The 20,823-nt window shown below is 35.8% G+C and overlaps 1 protein-coding gene and 1 non-coding gene across 5 annotated transcripts in view; both read left to right on the top strand.

Annotated features, from left to right (window-relative positions):
* SBF2 (SET binding factor 2) overlaps nt 1-20,823 on the top strand; it is a 509,682-nt gene that overhangs the window by 274,484 nt on the left and 214,375 nt on the right. For all 4 annotated transcript variants that reach the window (XM_025265781.3, XM_025265782.3, XM_044929499.2 and 1 more), the window contains 6 exons: nt 1,088-1,196; nt 3,417-3,530; nt 6,408-6,485; nt 7,602-7,715; nt 8,247-8,375; nt 12,728-12,826. In XM_025265781.3, the coding sequence (XP_025121566.1) occupies nt 1,088-1,196; nt 3,417-3,530; nt 6,408-6,485; nt 7,602-7,715; nt 8,247-8,375; nt 12,728-12,826 (643 nt within the window). The remainder of the gene's footprint in view (nt 1-1,087; nt 1,197-3,416; nt 3,531-6,407; nt 6,486-7,601; nt 7,716-8,246; nt 8,376-12,727; nt 12,827-20,823) is intronic.
* Nucleotides 9,292-9,363, top strand: TRNAC-GCA. The gene has a single exon. It is a non-coding gene; the product is annotated as a tRNA-Cys (tRNA).

Genomic DNA, 20,823 nt, shown 5'->3' with positions numbered 1-20,823 from the left:
AAGAAATCTAGCCTGGAATTTGGAACTTTTCCAAGTTGCCTATTATTGAGTGTTGATTCCTTTCATGAAAAAGTAATCAATTTGAATAGTATTGTCAGCAACATTTAATTCCCTTTGAATATAGTTGGAGATAAAAGTCTTAAGATAGTACTGATTATTTCATATTAAGAAATTGTTAATTCAGGCAGTTATAGTGGTATTATAGTTTTACTTTTAAAAGAGCCCTTACCTTTTTTAGATATATACTAAAGTATTTATGTATACCTGATATGGTATCTGGGATTTGCTCCAAATAATGTGGTAGGAAAAAGAACAAAAATGGGTAGAAATATATATGTGACCATGCATTGGTGATTGTCAAAGCTGATTAAATATGTGAGGCTTTATCTTTCTTTTTTCCCCTCTCTTTTGGGGGCAGAGAGGGATGTTAATTTTTTTGTAATACAAAGTATAAGGGAAAACAGTGATGACTGAGAGTGCTGTAAGTACAATATTTTATTCTGATTTTTTTTATCAATTTGTTAGTCACAGTGACCTAGAAAAAATTTAGTCTGCAGATTTTATTAAAAATATTTTTTAACCTGTGTGCTTTTTTTAAACTTCCAGATAAGAGAGCATTCTAAACTTTAATTTTGTACCTTGCCATTCTTACCAAATATAAAAATCAAGTAGAGAAAATGGAACTCAAATGATTGTTTTATATAGAGAAATATATTATCACCAGTATGTGGGTGGTGGGGGTATTCCATCAGGAAGTCAGTGTTACCAACTGATGTCAGATCTCTATGTAAGGAAAAATTCTTTCAAGCAAGTTTGAAAAACTTAAAGAGATTGCTTGCCTAGAGGGGTAAGGGATAAGAAAGCTGCCCTGCTTACTTCATATCTTCTTATATCAGATCATACGTTTCACATGAAGAATTTTTGAAATCTTTTTTCTCCCAAGAATTTAATATTAACAACTCTGAGAATATTATTGATAATTTCTAAACACAGATAATCTGAAATTCACAAAGTATAAAAATGAAAGAAAGGTATGTTGTATTATGGAAGAACAAATATTTCTCACATGTATTTTTATTATTTCTAGTTACCCTTATATTCCTATTCTCCCGGCTCAGCTCCTGGAAGTTCTGAGTTCCCCAACACCTTTCATTATTGGAGTACATTCTGTCTTTAAAACTGATGTTCATGAACTTGTAAGTATTCATCTTTAAATTGCTAGTTATTGAGGTCAGAGGTTTCTTACATTTCTTTGAGTCCTGCCTGCCTGCTAAGTCGCTTCAGTCGTGTCCAACTCTGTGCGACCCCATGGACTGTAGCTTGCTGGGCTCCTCTGTTTGTGGGATTCTCCAGGCAAGAATCCTGGAATGGGTTGCCGTGACCTCAGTCCTATAGCACTTCAACTAATTACTATTTTCAAATCTGTTCCATTCCCAATAGAAAAGATTGGCTGGAAGCACAGCATCATTAAAAAACCTAAATACATTAATATTTCCTTACAGCAAGTAAAGGAGATTTATAAAATGAATTCATTAATCTTTTAAAATTTCCCTCTTTTGGCATATTAAGTTTATCTTTCTATATTCTTCATCTCACATATGAGAAAGGAAGATAAAATTAACCATTTGTAGCAGTCTATTTATGCTTTTATTATGAGTGCTTTAATTTATTCATCTTTTGAAATGAGGTCTGTGATAATGCTACCCACTCCATTATTCTGGCCTGGAGAATTCCATGGACCGTATGGTCCATGGGTACACAAAGAGTCGGACACAACTGAGCTACTTTCACTTTTTCACTTGCAAAAAGCAAAAAGCATTTGCAAAGGAATGAAGGGTTTTGGAGGAATACAAGTTTATTGTGAGCTCCCCCCAACTTTTGCCCCCAGATTATTCTGTTCTTAATACTAAATGGAAATACTAAAGGAGAGAAAGTAATACTCTGTATTCAACCAGCTCTTAAAAATAAGTTTACTTCTCTGTAGTGTGCTTTAAGAAGGACTGTAACAAAATTGAACTTCATAGAAGGACATTTAGGATGTCAAGAGTTTAGAAACCATATTCTTTGAGGGCCTAAGAAAATTTTCACAGGTAATAACCTAATGTTATTTGATAGTTAAAGATAAATATTTAAGTAGCTGTCTTAAAAAGAAGAGGTAGACACTGAAATAGAATCAGTGGGTATAGTGGATATAGAAACAAATTTCTGCTCAGTCTGAGTTTTCAAGTAAATAGAGCTGCCCAGTATGATGAATGTGTCTCCTTATGTGAAGAGTACTCTAAGTAGAGTGCAAAGACAGATTGCATTACAGTTTTCAGGGAGTTTAAGAAAAATTCTTCATTGAAAGGTTGGGTTATATGACATCTGTGATTCACAAATCCTAAAGAGTTTGTTATTCTAATTTTGTTTTAGTTATAAATGCCAGTGAAGAGGTAAGCTCTGTAGGTACTTTTGTATAATTACAATTATAATCAAATCATAATTGTCATTTAAACTGACAGAAGACCATTGCACATTGCAGTTGTAAACAGGACCCTCCTTCTTTTTTCTGACTTTATATATGGATATCTGGTTCCTTTTTAACTTTGATATCAACATACAAAAATATCTATAAATGCATAAACATTAAGTGAAACCTCATTAGTACTAATTAAAAACACACTCATCAGGTTTGTAGGCAGTTTTTTTCTCAGTAAATAAAAACAGTCTGTGGAAGTCAGACAAACCAAATATTGACAAAAGTGAATTTCTTAACTTTTCATTGAATAAATTAGAATTAATTTTAATCCTGTTAGCAACATAATACCTTCAATCATTTTGACTGGTTTCTCTATTACATTTTTCATGTTATTTTAAAATAGATTTTGTAAAATGCTAAAATTTAGTGATTTAGCTGCCTAAACAGTACTGTTTTGATGTATACTAGTTGCTTTGCTTGTTAACTCTTATGATTACTATGTTATTTAGGATATGGCTGAACTACTATAATAAAGCATGCAAAATGCAATGGCTTAAAGAAAATGGAATTTTATTTAACACTCATGCAGCAGTTTGTAGAAGTGTTCCATTATGTCAGACCAGTTTGTTCCATGAACTCATTCAAGGAAGGACCATGCTTGTTTGCTTCTTGTTTCTCCACTAGAATCCACTCAGGCATTGTCATCCTCTGAATGTGTTCAAGATTGGGTTGTTAGTTCATAGTTTCAGCGATGGTAAGAGGAAAGAAAGCATAGGAGGGCCTGACTGGACCTCTGTTTTGAATGCCTGAAAATGTGCACATCACTTTTCTCGCTCCATTAGCAGAAACTTGGTCATATGCCACATCTAATTTCAGAGGAAACTGGGAAATATACAGTAGCTGAAAATCAACCTAGAAAGACATTTTATTAATTATATATTCTTTTTATCTTCTTCAGTTAGATGTAATCATAGCTGACTTGGATGGAGGTACTATTAAAATTCCTGAATGTATTCACCTCTCTTCCCTTCCGGAACCACTTCTACAACAGACTCAAGCAGCTCTTTCTTTGGTATGATATATTCTTTCTTAATTTACTTAATTTCTTGAAGTATTTTTCTCTTGATTTAAATCTAACCTAAGGTAATTGGATATCATTCATTGACAGTGTAATTACTTAAAAACGAGAGTTATGTGTTCTTAAAATATATAGATGTATTCTCATATAGTGTTAGAATAGGATAATTTACAAAATATTATCTAAAGAGTATACTTTGAATCCTAAGTGAATATTTGTTCTAGGTATTAGAAACACACCTCTGAAAATAAGACCAGGCTATGCCTCAAAATCCTTGATTCTCCTAACTTCCCTCATTATAAGCTAGCACCTGTCCCCTTTCCTTCACCTTTCTTAATGACATCTCACTTCTCTTTGGTAGATGTGCTTCTTGCAAAGCAGTGCAATAAGGACTGGCCAGTGTTTCCAGCTTACTACAAAAAGATGTAACTTATTGATAAATGTCTAGTATTCTGTGCATTGAAGCTGTAAGAAATCTTGTGATCCGAGTGTTTCTCATTGAAGCAAATTTATTTTTTGTCAACCTTTGTTTATTTTTAAAAGCACAAGGCACAGTATTTTATTTTACTGACAACATTTTAGTTGCCCACTTACCCATCATCAGAAATTTGAAACTTAGAAATTCTTCATTCCCTTTCAAGCTATTACTAAAATTAAGGCTTTCATATTCTTCTTGAATGGTATTCCAGTCTGAGCTGTTTAAAATCTTTTTCCCCCTTAAATAGGAACTTAGATAGGAACTCAGAAGTCTAGGATTACCAAGAGGGGTTTTATTTTCAGAAATTTCCAAATTTGTGTTGGTCCTTGTGTTGTTATAGTGGTATGTAGGATGGGAACACTTGGAGAAGACTAACTTGTTCCCAATATAATTTTTAATCTGGGATACCAGGTGTGATAGAGTAAAAAGCATACTAGGTTAGAACTTAGGAGACCTAAATTCCAGTCAGCATCCTGCCACTGGGTATTTTTGAGCAAATCACATTCCATCCTCTGTTTCCTAGTCTTTATTAGTAGGATGAATGTTTCATACAAAGGATGACAAATACCTCTTTCCCAGAGTGAAGTATGGAGATGATTTGGGGTGGTATGTGGCAACTTTTAAATTTAAATAATTATGTATTTGTTATAATGTCTATTTTATTAAAAATAGCATACAAAACCTGTGATTTCACAGATGATATCATCTAAGAAAATACTAGATTTAAAGAGATGAGTTGATTTAAAGACATTTCAAAGAAAAATATTAGCTAAACAATTGCAACAGTGGTATATGGATATAGCAAAAGCTAAGAACGTAGTATTTGAGTGACTGAAAAAGTTTTATATTTCTAGAAATATTAAATAAGTTTAAAAATATTAATGTACATTTACTTAATGATATTTTTAATTTCAGGGATTAAGTACCAAAATTAACAAAGGTTAAGATTTTAGTTCTTAAGTCAGTGGCTTTTGGTAGAGGTTTTCTGCACCCTGTTAAACCTTAACCTTCAACACTTGTGCCACCAGATTTGACAATGAGTAAAATTCAGAGTTGGTAAAACTGAGTATATCTATTTATGCAGTTTTCAAACACTTTGTTGGATCATATACTACAGTGTACATAAGCGTATAGGACTAAAAAGATATCATATTTGATGGAATGTGTGGGAGATTTGACATACAAGTATATCAGCTTCATTTGGTCAGTAAATAATTATAATCTGATGGTTACACAGTGTAATAATCAGGGGCATTTTTATAGACATGAAGATGTTATTATACTGTGATAATGATTTGATGACTAGATTATAAATATTATTTATATTTTGGTGTCTTTCATAAGTATTGTTTTGAGCTTTTTGGTCTATAATACCAAATCTTCAGTATTTGAAAGTGATTCTGCAAAGACAAAAATTTGCTGCTTACTGATGCAGAATTATTTTCCCTGTGTAAGCCCTGCATGGATGTGTCTTTCCCATGTGCCCCCTCAGCCTGCCTTCCTTTAAAGCCTAACACAAATGTTGCCTTCTTTTTTTGACTTTCTCTAGGTTGAATTAATTATACTTTATATTCACTTATTATTATTTTATATATTTATAATACTTGTCACATTGTGTTATACTGTCACCCCTATGGACTGTGAGGTTCACAGACTTATTCTGTTTCTTCTCAGTATTTTAATTAATTAATTTTTAATTATATTTAAAAAACATAAAAATAAATGCTTTAGATTTTCAACTGTATAGATAAATAGCTCTGCCCTAGACCAGTCTCTCTCAGAGGTGACTACTATTTTATATTTTAGTGTGTATTTCAGAACTTTACATTTTCATTTATATGTATATCATATCAATGAAATATATGTATATGATATATACTATTATATATAGTAGTAGCTCAGTATTCGGCTGGTAATACTGGTAGCTTGGTATTCAGCTTCCCTGTCAGCTCAGGTGGTGAAGAATCTGCCTGCAATGCAGGAGACCCCAGTTTGATTCCCAGGTCAGGAAGATCCCCTGGAGGAGGGATAGGCTACCCACTCCAGTATTCTTGGGCTTCCCTGGTGGCTCAACTGGTAAAGAATCCACCTTCAATGTGGGAGACCTGGGTTCGATGCCTGGCTTGGGAAGATCCCCTGGAGAAGGGATCGGCTATATTCAAATAAATGAAACCAAACTATGTGTGTTTCCCTGTAACGGGTATTTTAATTGAATATTTTTTTCTTGAATATCTTTTCGCATAGTACATGCAGAGCTGCCTCAGCTAATGTATTTCATGGAGGGAATGAATATATTGTAATTCACATACTGAGACTGTTTTGTCTTAATGCCACCAGTAGATCAAATAATAGGTTTTATTGGTATTTTACATAACAGAGCTTCTTTGCTTTAGATTCTACACCCAGATTTGGAAGTAGCAGATCATGCTTTTCCCCCTCCACGAACAGCTTTATCCCACTCAAAAATGCTGGTAAGAAGTTCAATATTTAAAATTGATGTTTTTAAAAAGAGTTTCTTTTCTTTGTATATTTCTCAAAGAAGCTGAGTATAGTGAGAGTTAGATGGACAGCGTAGTAAATGTGTGCCAAATTAGAAATTAGGAGAATTGCCACTGATTGACCTTGTGGCCTCCTGAAGGGGAAGCCACAGGCAGTACATTGATTGGGGGAGGAGTAGGCCAAGACTGTTTCTCTGAGGAGGCATGACTAAGTATGGGACAAAAAAATCAGAACTTAGATTACAGCCTGAAAAGCTGTGCCAAGCAGCAAATTGAAAGGGTCAGGCAAGGATAAAAAAGGGAAGCTTATAAAAAATGGAAACAGAGGTCATTGGTCACAGGAGAAAATCAAGTTTGAGTGAGTGGATAAATGTAGCTCCAATTGAAAGTCATAAAAGAGTGACTATACAGCAGAGACCCCTTTTTTATTTTGATCAGTGCATTTCTTAGTGATGAACTTTGCGGCCAGTATGGAAAGTTATAGAACTGCATACCTTTGATGAGTTATGAAGCATTTTTAACTATTTCTTCATCTATTAAATAAGGGATTGACTAAATCTGAGAGTTCCTTAGAGTTCCAAAACTATGATTTTTTTTAATTCTGAATTATCAAAACCGACTTTTAAGTCATACTTTATATTAATGTAAGAATAGATTTTTAGAGCTAGTATAAACTTTGGAATAATATCATAAGCTTTTAAAATAGTCTTGAGTTTTTTCTTTTGTATTTGTAACAGTAATTCTTTTGATGGAGATAAAAATCAAATGTCTTGGGAAATATGCCCTTCTCTAACATGGTGAAAGCAGAGCCTCTCTGATTTATGTTTTTTTCTGAGAGGAAAATTGGATGTACTAGAGGAAAGTTTTACTAGGTTCAGTTTTTAAAGGAACTATTTAACGGCCTACACTGTCCAACCGTGGCACAGACTAGATGCCCACTACTTAGTTCTGCTACAAATGAGACTTCTGCATAGGAAGCACAGATTTATTAAATAATCTCTTAGGTTCTTTACAACTTTCTAATTTGTGATTTTTCTTTTGTTTTTTAAGAAATTCAGTTATCTAACATGTTTCTTCTTATATTTTCAGGATAAGGAAGTGCGTGCAGTTTTTCTTAGATTATTTGCACAACTTTTCCAAGGATATAGATCATGCTTACAGCTTATAAGAATTCACGCAGAACCAGTAATACATTTTCACAAGGTAAGATCTAATACCATACTATATTTGTCCAAAATGTAAACTCTAATTTAATTAAAAGAACTTGGCAATATTTTTCTAGCCATGTATTTTGAGTTTAATCTATGACATTTGTTTATTTAATATCTCTGCTTTGTGTGGCTAGTTGATAATTTTTTTCTTTTTTTAATTATTTTTATTGGAATGTAGTTGATTTACAGTGTTGTGTGTCAGGTGTCTGATAATTTTTAATAATACTGTGGAACTGATATATATTTTCCTTTAGAATATGTTAACTTTAAATTGATTTTTCTTTTAAAATTGAGGTTATTTCTGATTTCTGCTCCTGCTTTACAGACAGGTTCGTTTTTATTCAATACATGTAGTATTTCAGGTATCAAAGCCCTTTTAGAGAGAAATGTATTTTATAACAACATACTTATGCATGAAGACGTTTATTCAGGCTTTGATCTTTCTAGTATGTTTCTGTTTTGACCATTCATTCATCCATTGCTAAGTGATAAGTTATTCATTTCACATTATTTTTCTTTACAGACAGCTTTCTTGGGACAGCGTGGTCTAGTTGAGAATGATTTCCTCACTAAAGTTCTCAATGGAATGGCATTTGCAGGTTTTGTTTCAGAAAGAGGTCCTCCCTATAGATCCTGTGATCTCTTTGATGAGGTATACTTATTATCAAATGAATTCATTATTTACAGACAAAATTAGTAGCTAAAAGTAGAGAAGCAGTGTTTTAAACATTTAATTGAGATAAAAAAATATCTATTGTATGTATCAGATCTTGGTGTTTATAATGTGGACTAGAAAAAATATAATTATAGGATGTCTCAGAAGTAAAATACATAGAAATTTTGAACAACTGAATACTTTTTTGGCTTGTGGGATCTTAGTTCCCCAACCATGGATCAAACCTGTACCCCCTGCATTGGAAGCTCAGAGTCCTAACTATTGGACCACCAGGAAATTCCCTTGAATAACTGAATTTTAAATAGTTGATTAAAATCTTTTTGAAAAATTGACAGTGATTGTATACATAGAACTTACCAGTTTTATAGAGAGAAAGGTCTAAGTTTAATGTATAAATATGTTATTTCAAACTGCAATTAAATTAAATCTGTGTCCTAGAGCCATAGTTTAACTAAGCCATTCTTTTTTATTTATTTATTTATTTTTTGGTTATCTTTATTTTAATCAAAGCTTGGAAAATAAAGTAAGGAGGCCACAATTTCAGTTTCTCCATAAAAGAACCACAAATCAGGGTGTTTTCTTAAGTACTAATCCTTGGAAAATATAGCAAATTTCAAGTAAGAATTAGCACCTTCTTTGCATTTAGCTAAGCCATTCTTAACTAATGCTGATTTTTTTCTGGTATTTGTGTAGCTTCTTTGAAAGTGAAAGTCGTTAAGTGGTGTCCAACTCTTTGCGACCCCATCGATTATACAGTCCCTGGAATTCTCCAGACCAGAATACTGGAGCCCTTCCCTTCAAGAATCCCATGGAGGGAGGAGCCTGGTAGGCTACAGTCCATGGGGTCGCAAGGAATCAGACACGATTGAGTGACTTCACTTTCACTTGGGCTTCCCGGGTGGCTCAGAGGTTAAAGCATCTGCCTGCAATGCAGGAGACCTAGGTTCAATCCCTGGGTTGGGAAGATCCCCTGGAGAAGGAAATGGCAACCCACTCCAGTATTCTTGCCTGGAGAATCCCATGGACTGAGGAGCCTGGTGGGCTACAGTCCACAGGGTCGCAAAGAGTCGGACATGACTGAGCGACTTCACTTTCACTTTCCCTTCTCCAAGGGATCTTCCCAACCCAGAGCTCGTATTTCCTTTAGGAGATATTAAATATATGAACAGCAGATTTAGTCTCTATGTTCAAGGAATTAGTCTTTTGTTCCAGGAATTGGCCATATAAAGGAAGAGTTTGAGCAGATGCAACTCAAAATAAGGATGCTATTTTGTGTTAGTTTTGATTTTTCTTATTGTGATGCATCTTTCCATTTATCATTAACTGTGTTCATAGAAGCCCATTCTGATAGATAGAACAATGACTCTTACTCCCATTTAAACTTCTGGAAGAGCATGATGTTAGAACCAAGAAATGTAGAAGTTCTCAGAAGTCTGTAAAAGAAAACCACTCTTAGTACCTAGAGTAATGGAGAAGAGTAACAGTGATCCTATTATGCTGCTGGTTGTTGTTGTTGTCGTTCAGTCACTGTGTCCGACTCTTTGAAACCCCATGGACTACAGCACACCACGCACCTTTGTCCTCCACTATCTCCCAGAGTTTGCTCAAGTTCATATCCATTGAGTTGGTGATGCTATCTAACCAGCTCATCCTCTGCTGCCCCCTTCTTCTTTTGCCTTCAATCTTTCCCAGCATCAGGGTCTTTTCCAGTGAGTTGGCTCTTCAAGTGTTGTGGCCAAAGTATTGGAGCTTCAGCCTCAGCAACAGTCCTTCCAATGCATATTCAGGGCTGATTTCATTTGGAATTGACTGGTTTGATCTCCTTGCAGTCCAAGGAACTCTCACAGGTTCTCCAACACCATAGTTAAAAAGCATCGGTTCTCTGGTGCTTAGTCTTCTTTACTCAGACGGTAAAGCGTCTGCCTGCAATGCGGGAGACCCGGGTTCAATCCCTGGGATGGGAAGATCCTCTGGAGAAGGAAATGGCAGCCCACTCCAGTATTCTTGCCTGGAAAATTCCATGGACTAAGGAGCCTGGTAGGCTACAGTTGGGGTCGCAAAGAGTCGGACACGACTGAGCGACTTCACTTTCACTTTAGCCTTCTTTATGGTCCAACTCTCACATCTGTACGTGACTACTGGAAAAACTGTAGCTTTGATTATATGGACTTTTGTTGCTACTGGTGGTTTTATTTCATAATATTTGTTTAGAGAAGGGTCTTTTATTCTCTGTAAAGATAGTTAAGTAAAGTCAGAATAAAAGAAAAGGTATATGCTTTAGTTCTGAGTATGGAGATCTATACCAAATGCTTTACTTAATAATAACACAAAACATGTGAAGATCTCGGAGAGAGTGCCCTGAGGTGGACAGTTTTTTCTGATCACTTACTGATCTCTGATTCTCTAATATGATTGATCATTGATTACTTAATACTAACATATATCACCCTTTAGATCTTGAACTAAGTAACTGATACATAATGATTTATGTGGATGAATTAGGTGCTCCCCAAGGTCCTTTCTAGCACCTACATTTTATTAGTCTCAAGCATTTGAAATAGTAACTTGGGTTTATGTACCCTTTTTCTTTCTATACAAATTCTTTTAGTAATACTTTCTCGCAGCTTCATTACAACTAATAAGTCAGATCGATTACTTCCAGAAAACTTGCTTGCCAGCTTACCACAGACTCTATTTTTATAAGTGCTTCCCTTGCCCAAAGTGCTCTCTTTCTCCTTTTCTGTCCATTTTTCATACTCTGCTCATATCTCACCACCTCCTACAGACTTTCCCCAAGTTGATGACTCTGAAAGCCACTAGTCAGCATTAAGCTGTATTTTATGTCTCTAACTTTATATGACAACTTATCTTTTATTATATACACAACACACACACAGAAGTCGCTCAGTCATGTCTGACTCTTTGCAACCCCATGGATTGTAGCCCACCAGGCTCCTTGGTCCATGGGATTTTCCAGGCATGAATACTGGAGTGGGTTGCCGTTTCCTTCTCCAGGGGATCTTCCTGACCCAGGGATCGAACCCGGGTCTCCCGCATTGCAGACAGACGCTTTACCATCTGAGCTACCAGGGAAGTCCATATACACAATAGATATATATATATATATATATATATATATTCTTCAGATTGAAAACAATAATACTGCAAGGACCTATCCAAGATTCCTAGTAGACTAATTCCTGTTAGTCTCCCCTTAGTGTTCATCTACTTCTTTGTTCAGTCTACAGTGATGATTTTTAATGTCTTATTAATGTTATTACTTGAAAGCCAGTTACTCCTATATATACTTCTGTCAAGGGCCTAAAAGAAATGAGACCTCAGACCTAAGTAATTTCTTCTTCTATTCTCTTTGGCCACTTAATTGGCTTGCAGGAGAATGTGCTTTTAGGAAAATTGCATTTGCTCTTGCCTTGTTTTCATTTGGCTGAGGGCAGCCTGCCACACACAAGGCTTATGGAGCTTTGAGCAGTTTTGAGCATTGTCTATTGTCTTAGCTATAGACACTCATCAAATAGACCTGTTAGAAGGAAAGAAGCATTTGACTTTCTTTGGCAATCCTTCTGAATGCTGGCCTACAATAGCTGGAGTCATAGTTTTATATGTCTGTCTGCTCCCGTGAATCTATTAGTTGCTGGAATGAAAATCCCTATATTATACCCTTTAAAAAAATCCATCTATTTACTTCTTCCTCCTACCTCATTTTTTCCTGTCAGTACTCTTTGCTGCATTCCAAGTGTACACACTAACATGGTTCTTCCAGTAAATTAGTTGGTAAGGAAATGGATCAGATGTTCTATAATTTGAGAACTAGAAGGAATCTTAAGGTCATCTTGTTCTTACATCTTATTTTAGAGATGAAAAAACTGCAGCTCAGGAGTCTTAGTGACTTGTTTCAAATCACGCTGTTAGCAGAACTAGGACTAGAGTGACCCAACTTGAACATTTACTTCATATTTTGTGAGTTAGGGAAATGTTTGGAGACTTTCTGACTGTCTGAAATTCTCTGAGTGAGAGAATTCTTTGAGTGAGGCCTGCAGAATGAGAGAATCTCATTGAGTTCCAAAAATAATGACTTTCCCAAGAAAAAACAGGACCCTGAATCATTAGAGAGAGACCACCAGAACATCCAAGGACTTGATTAACTCTAGAATAGAAGTGAAACCCAGTAAAAATATAAAATATTTTGTTTTAATAATAATATACATATTGTATGCTTTTTAGTTTGCAAATTGTGTGAAATTATCACATGGTTTGCTAATTCAGCATATTTTACAGTTGATACTTTATCATTTGATTCTTTTTCCAAGGTGGTAGCTTTTGAAGTAGAGCGAATTAAAGTTGAAGAAAATAACCCAATGAAGATGATAAAGCATGTCAGAGAACTTGCTGAGCAACTATTTAAAAATGTACGTAAGTATATTTATTTAGATAGTCATTAATTTTAAAAGTATTAATAAAGTATTTTCTTTGAAAAATTCAAAAGCTTCATATTCCTAGTGATGATCTTTTTTGATCTGATTTAAAACCCTGGAGACTATGAGTTCCAAAATATTAAAGTTGGTACTGTGCATCAAAATAGACCTCATTTTTCAAAGTGATTTTCCTGTCAATTGATATGTTATGAAAACATATTAGTCCCAGTTTTCCAGTTTATCACTTGCCTTCATTGTGATTTTCATTTGGGTCTCTGTCTTCTTAAGAGCATATTGAATATTTTTGAGATGTAAAGATTAGACTCATGGAGACCAGAACTACCTGAGACAGATTTGACCGATGTATTCTGCTTTAGCTTGGTACAGTGACTGTCCATTGTATCGTGAAAAACTTTGAGGTGCATTGCTTTGAATATACAGGAGTGAAAAGCTTAAAGAAAGAAAACTGTCAGGTGCCATACAAACTCAAGGGTGAAAGTATTCCCTGATAAAGAAACACAGTAAGTTAAAGACTGGAATGTGTTAAAGTCTGTATTTGGATACCAGGAGAGAAGAGAAGATGCACACAGAACAGTGGATACTGGCTAATGATTACTAGTTATTTCTCCTGCATGCGAAGATTTTCAGAGTTGAATCTTTTTACTAAAAAAAGGAAAATAAGTGAGAAGTATTGTCTTCCAGTGTAAAGTTGAGGGGAGATGTATCTTAAAGAAAATATAGTTAAGAAGGATTTGGGATCAGTATCCTAGTATTGCTTCAGTTCAGTTCAGTCGCTCAGTCATGTCCGACTCTTTGTGACCCCATGAACCGCAGCACGCCAGGCCTCCCTGTCCATCACCAACTCCCAGAGTCCATCCAAACCCATGTCCGTTGAGTCGGTGATGCCATCCAACCATCTCATCCTCTGTTGTCCCCTTCTCCTCCTGCCCTCAATCTTTCCCGGCATCAGGGTCTTTTCAAGTGAGTCAGCTCTTTGCATCAGGTGGCCAAAGTATTGGAGTTCCAGCTTCAACATCAGTCCTTCCAATGAATACCCAGGATTCATCTCCTTTAGGATGGACTGGTTGAATCTCCTTGCAGTCCAAGAGACTCTCAAGAGTCTTCTCCACCACCACAGTTCCAAAGCATCAATTCTTTAGCGCTCAGATTTCTTTATAGTCCAACTCTCACATCCATACGTGACTTCTGGAAAAACCATAGCCTTGACTAGATGGCCCTTTGTTGGCAAAGTAATGTCTCTGCTTTTTAATATGCTCTCTGGGTTGGTCATAACTTTCCTTCCAAGGAGTAAGCATCTTTTAATTTCATGGCTGCAACCACCATCTGCAGTGATTTTGGAGCCCAGAAAAATAAAGTTAGCCACTGTTTCCACTGTTTCCCCATCTATTTGCCAGTGATGGGACTGGATGCCATGATCTTAGTTTTCTGAATGTTGAGCTTTAAGCCAGCTTTTTCACTCTCCTCTTTCACTTTCATCAAAAGGCTCTTTAGTTCTTCCTCACTTTCTGCCATAAAGGTGGTGTCATCTGCATATCTGAGGTTATTGATATTTCTCCTGGCAATCTTGATTCCAGCTTGTGCTTCTTCCAGCCCAGCATTTCTCATGATGTATTCTGCATATAAGTTAAATAAGCAGGGTGACAGTATACAGCCTTGATGTACTCCTTTTCCTATTTGGAACCAGTCTGTTGTTCCATGTCCAGTTCTAACTGTTGCTTCCTGACCTGCATAAAGGTTTCTCAAGAGGCAGGTCAGGTGGTGTGGTAGTCCCATCTCTTTCAGAATTTTCCACAGTTTATTGTGATCCCCACAGTCAAAGGCTTTGGCATAGTCAATAAAGCAGAAATAGATGATTTTCTGGAACTCTCTTGCTTTTTCAATGATCCAGTGGATGTTGGCAATTTGATCTCTGGTTCCTCTGCCTTTTCTAAAACCAGCTTGAACGTCTGAAAGTTCACAGTTCACATATTGCTGAAGCCTGGCTTGGAGAATTTTAAGCATTACTTTACTAGCGTGTGGTATTGCTTAATTAACTTCATATTTGAATAGGTGGGTCTTCTTGGATGTTGGGTCATTAATCAGTGGGTTGTAACATCCTTTTGAAATCTAAGAACCAGTTGGATAAAAGCAGGATACTAAACTGTGTTTCTCTGTTTCATGATTATTCAGTTATTTATGAATTTTATTTCTGAAGTTATTTTAAAACTTATCCCTTGAACTGATATCCTAAATTTCACATTTATAATTGTGTCCAATATGATAAAATTGTGTTCAATATGTTTCTTGTTCAATATGCTAAAACTTAAAAAAGGAAGGAAGGAAGTTTTTCCATCAGAAGGAAAACTTGTGTTCTGTGCTTGTCTTTACCATTTATGGTGACTGTATAGAACTAAGTATAGGGTGATCATGTGAGAAAATTCTGTTGACCTATTGTAATAAGAATAAATATTGAGTGTTTAGCACAATGTGCCAGGCATGGGATTAAGCACTTTACATACATTATCTCTAATCTTTACAATGTAAGATAGGTGTCATTATCCCCATTTTACTGGGAATAATTGATTCATGATCCTGTGGTTATTAAATGGTTATTAAGTGATTGAATCCAGATTTTTTAAATTCAGGAATTTTCATCTCTATAATACCTTAGACTATGTTCTTTCATTCCCACTAGGCTGACTCATCTCCAGTTGAACAAATAGTGGTACTTCCAATGGTTGACTGTATACTTTTTTCTTTATAAAGCCCTTTAATGTATTTTCTCATTTCATCTTGTAAATAGCCCTTTGAGATAGATAAAGCAGATGTCGATATGTTAGGAAATTGAAGATTAGAAAGTTTTTTTCTTTGCTCACTAGGAGTGATTTATTTATGGATTTCAGAGAATAGCAAAACATTAAATGGGAAACAATGTTTAAGACTCTGGGACTGATCTATTTAATAACTGAATGTTTATTTCTTAAGTTTTTACAAGATTATTCCAGAACTGCAAAATTCTATAGCCAGTAAGTGACCAGAGCTCTGGTGTTCTGACACAGATTTGTCTCTATCACAGGACTGAGTATGCATTGTATGGAAGGGCATGTGCCAAGCCATTATAATGCAAAAACAAAGTCACTTAAATATATAATGATAATGTAAATTTAATCTATAACTTAATGATACCTAATTTACACTAAAGTGAAAGTGAAGTCGCTCAGTCGTGTCCAACTCTTTGCAACGCCATGGATAGTAGCCTGCACCAAGTTCCTCCGTCCATGAGATTTTCAAGGCAAGAGTACTGGAGTGGGTTACCATTTCCTTCTCCAGGGGATCTTCCCAACCCAGGGATCGAACCCAGGTCTCTCACATTGTAGACAGATGCTTTACCGTCTGAGCCACCAGGGAAGTCCAACTTAAACTAAACCAACACAAAACTGAAAACTGAAGTGAAATAAGTATCTAGCAATTACACATTCTCGAGAGTGGGTGTAAAACACAAACAGCTTGCATCTTATCGGACACTAGTAAGGCGATCATCATGAAGGATTGTATTATTAGGTATGATATGGATATTGCTCTTCAGATGTTCTCTCATTTCTTGAGCCCTTATTGAATTTTTCCCCCTCCACAGTCTAATTCTGTTCCATTTAATAGAATCAAATCTACTCATTCAGTATGTATATTAGGCACGTACTAGTTCCAGGCATTTTCTAGGTACAAGATTCCACTAATATCCTTGAGAAGAGGATACACGTATATGATGAATGAGTATTTGAGAATATCCCGGTGGACTGGCAGCAGACTTTGAGATTCCTTTTAGTTCTGTGATTCTAAAGTTCTTGATGGTCCTAACATTCCTAAAATAAATACTTAAAGTTAAAAAGCAGTCAGGATGGTAAAGTTACTTTCTTGAGTTGTACAGGAAGCTGAGAGGAGGGAGGAAGGATGGTCTCAATGCAAGGAAAATAATCCAGATGGTTCTATTTTTAACTAGTCATTTTTTTTTAATCATCACACTTCTAAAATTCCCTTTTCGTAAGCAAAAGCCAACCATATAATTTGACTGTTTCCTTAGTATTGGGTTAGAATTGAAACCTGGTTATTCCACTCAGTTGTTTGTAAATACTTGATTGCACTGAAGTCTGGTATGTGTATCTAGCCTCTCTCTTTTACTTCCCTTTGCAGTACCTCAGATACAAACCTTAATTGTTCACTTTCTTATCACCACTCCTTTATTGTGCTATTCAGAGAGCAGGAATGTGAGTAGATGTGAGAAGGAAGAATTGCTGGGTTTAGCTGCTCTTTTAACTTCCTGGAGCTTCTTAAATAAAAGTTTCTGGTGAGTTTGGGAGGGGAAAGGGGAGGTGGAATGAAGAAGGAAAACAAATAAATCCATTAGAGACAAATGTGTAAGTGTTGGCAACGTTATACCATGAACATTTTCATTGGCCATATATTGGTACAGTTTTTCTTTCCATGCCCAGTTGATAATACTGTGACTGCCTATTTTGGTTTTCAGAATCTTTGATGTCTGCGTATTTGTCATCTTTGATGACAGCATATTTAACTCCTGCACTGCTCTTTCTCTATGAGTCTTAGTATACATTTATAATAATCAACTAGCTGAATGCAAAATGAGAATATTAAAATAATCCAGAACAAGAACTTTATAAGCATCCATTCCGAGGCATCAAGAAATCAACTGGACATGTGTTTTGCTGTTTTACATAGTGCAGTTTTTCTCATTTGTTTTGCATCTGTGGTAGTACATAATCATTTGCTAGATTGTGTAATTTGTCTGTTTTCTTAAAAATTAAAGGAAAAATGAGAGGACTTGGACTTTCCTATAATATGAGATTTCTATTTGTGTTTAATAGGTATTTCATTGCCCAGCTGAAACAGATAGGTTTGAAAATTCTAATGAGAAAAGAAAGCCCAAATGCAGGAATAGCCATTCTAAATCAATTAGGTCTGTTTCCTTTACATTTCTGCAGAAAGTTTATTTCACTACTAGGCACATTTGATCTAAACTGATGATATTTATACTCTTTGGCAACTGTGAATAAAGGGATTTCTTATTGTTGTTTTTATAGGAAAGAAGTAAAATATTGCAATCATCTTTCATCTTAAAGTTAAAACATAAACACTTAGATTGTTATGATAAAATGAGGCGCTCAACCCAAAGCGTAAAAATCAAATTCCTTCTTCCATCCTATTTAATTTGTTCATTTTTAAGTCAGATCTACTATGATATAATTTACGTATAGTAAAATTTACCATTTTTAATGTACAATTAAGTAGATTGTGACAAATGAATCTAGTTATGCAATCACCACCACACTAAGGGCATCGAACATTTCTATCTTCCCCCAGATTTTGTTACTACTCTGATATAGTCACATCCTCCTCTCACTTCAGACTCTTGACAACTGATCTGTTTTCTGTCTTTGTAGTTAGTTTTTGCCTTTTTCATAGTATGTAGATTTTTGAGTTTGGTTTCTCTTTGCATAAGGCATTTCACACTCATTCCTGTCACTGCATGAATCAGTTAGTCCCGTTTATTGTTGAGCACTATTCCATTTTGTGTCTAATCAAAGTTTTATTTATCTGTTAAGCAAATGAAGGAAAATTTTGGCAATTGTGAGTAAAACCACCCTAAACATGTTCAAAGATTTTTGTTGTTCAATCACTAAGCCATGTCCAGCTATTTGCAACCCCATGGACTGTAGCATGCCAGGCTTTCCTGTCCTTCAGTATCTCCCAGAGTTTGCTCAAACTCATGTCCGTTGAGTCGGTGATGCCATCCAACTATCTCATCTTCTGTCACCCCCTTCTCCTCCTACCCTCAATCTTTCCCAGCATCAGGGTCTTTATCAGTCAGTCAGCTCTTCGCATCAGGTGGCCAAAGTATTGGACTCCAAATTATTGGAGCTTCAGCATCAGTCCTTCCAATGAATATTCAGAGTTGATTTCCTTTATGATTGACTGGTTTGATCTCCTTGCTGTCCAAGGAACTCTCAAGAGTCTTCTCCAGAACCATAATTCAAAAGCATCAATTCTTTGTTTATCCTTCTTTATGGTACAGTTCTCACATCTATACATGACTACTGGAAAAATCTTGCCCTTTACTCTCAGACTATTGTTAGCAAAGTGATGTCTTTGCTTTTTAATATGCTGTCTAGCTTGTCATAGCTTTTCATCCAAGGAGCAGGCGTATTTTAATTTCATGGCTGCAGTCACCATCTGCAGTGATTCTGGAGCCCAAGCAAATAAAATCTGCCACTGTTTCCACTTTTCCCCATCTAGTTGCCATGAAGTGATGGGACCGGATGCCATAATCGTAGTTTTTGAATGTTGAGTTTTAAGCCAGCTTTTTCACTCTTCTCTTTCAGCCTCATCAATATGCTCTTTAGTTCCTCTTTGCTTTCTGCCATTAGGGTGGTATCCTCTGCATATCTGAAATTGTTGATATTTCTCCTGGCAATTTTGATTCCAGTTTGTGAGTCATCACGCCTGGCTTTTTGCATGATGTACTCTACATATAAGTTAAATAAGCAGGGTGATAATACACAGTCTTGACGTACTTCTCTCTCAATTTTGAACCACTCCATTGTTCCATATCTCTGTTCTAACTGTTGCTTTTTGATCTGCATACAGGTATGACCTACATACCTGCTTTCTCAGGAAGCAGGTAAGGTGGTCTGGTATTCCCACCTCTTTAAGAATTTTCCACAGTTTGTTGTGATCTACAGAGTCAAAGGCTTTAGCATAGTCAATGAAGCAGAAGTAGATATTTTTCTGGAATTCTCTTGCTTTTTCTATGATCCAGCTGATGTTGGTAATTTGATCTCTGGTTCCTCTGCCTTTTCTAAATCCAGCTTGTACATCTGGAAGTTCTCAGTTCACATACTGTTGAAGCCTAGCTTGAAAGATTTTGAGCATGACCTTGCTAGCATGTGAAGTGAATGCAGTCCTGTGGTAGTTTGAACATTCTTTGGCATTGCCTTACTTTGGGATTGGATTGAAAATTGACCTTTTCCGGTCCTGTGACCACTGTTGAGTTTTCCAAATTTGCTGGCATATTGAGTGCAGCACTTTTACAGCAGCATCTTTTAGGATTTGAAATAGCTCAGCTGGAATTCCATCACCTTCACCAACTTTGTTCTTAGTAATGCGTCATAAGGCCCACTTGACTTTACACCCCACTCTAGATGAGAGTGACCACATCATTGTGTTTCTCCTGGGAAGTTTAAGACCTTTTTTGTACAGTTCTTCTGTATATTCTTGCCACCTCTCCTTAATCTTTTCTACTTCTGTTAGGTGCTTGCCATTTCTGTCCTTTATTGTGCCCATCTTTTGCATGAAATATTCCCTTGGTATCTCCAGTTTTCTTGAGGAGATCTCTAGTCTTTCCCATTCTATCGTTTTCCTCTATTTCTTTGCACTGTTCATTTAAGAAGGCTCTCTTACCTCTTGTTGTTATTCTTTGAAACTCTGCATTCATGCTTATATCTTTCCCTTTCTCCTTTACTTTTCACATCTCTTCTTTTCTCAGCTATTTGTTAAGTTTTCTCAGACAACCATTTTGCATTCTTGGAGATCTTTTTCTTTGGGGTGGATTTGGTCACTGCCTCCTGTACAGCGTTAGGAACTTCTGTCCATGGTTCTTCAGGCAGTCTGTCTATGAGATATAATCCCTTGAATCTATTTGTCACCTCCACTGTAAGATCATAAGGGATTTGATTCGGGTCATACCTGAATGGTCTAGTGTTTTCCCTACTTTCTTTATTCAGTAAGGAGCTCATGATCTGAGACACAGTTAGTCTCAGGTCTTGTGTTTGCTGACAGTATAGAGTTTCTCCATCTTTGGCTGCAAAGAATATAATCAATCTGACAGGTTTTTATGTGAACATATTTATTTCTCTTGAGTGAGTAATTAGGAATAGACTGCTAGAAAAGTGGTAACAAGATGATAACTCGATAAAAAA

Source organism: Bubalus bubalis, chromosome 16, assembly GCF_019923935.1.
Source record: "Bubalus bubalis isolate 160015118507 breed Murrah chromosome 16, NDDB_SH_1, whole genome shotgun sequence".
In the NCBI taxonomy this organism is placed as follows: Eukaryota; Metazoa; Chordata; class Mammalia; order Artiodactyla; family Bovidae; genus Bubalus; species Bubalus bubalis.
Note: the sequence above shows the minus strand (reverse complement) of the source record. Positions and strands in the feature narration are given on the sequence as shown.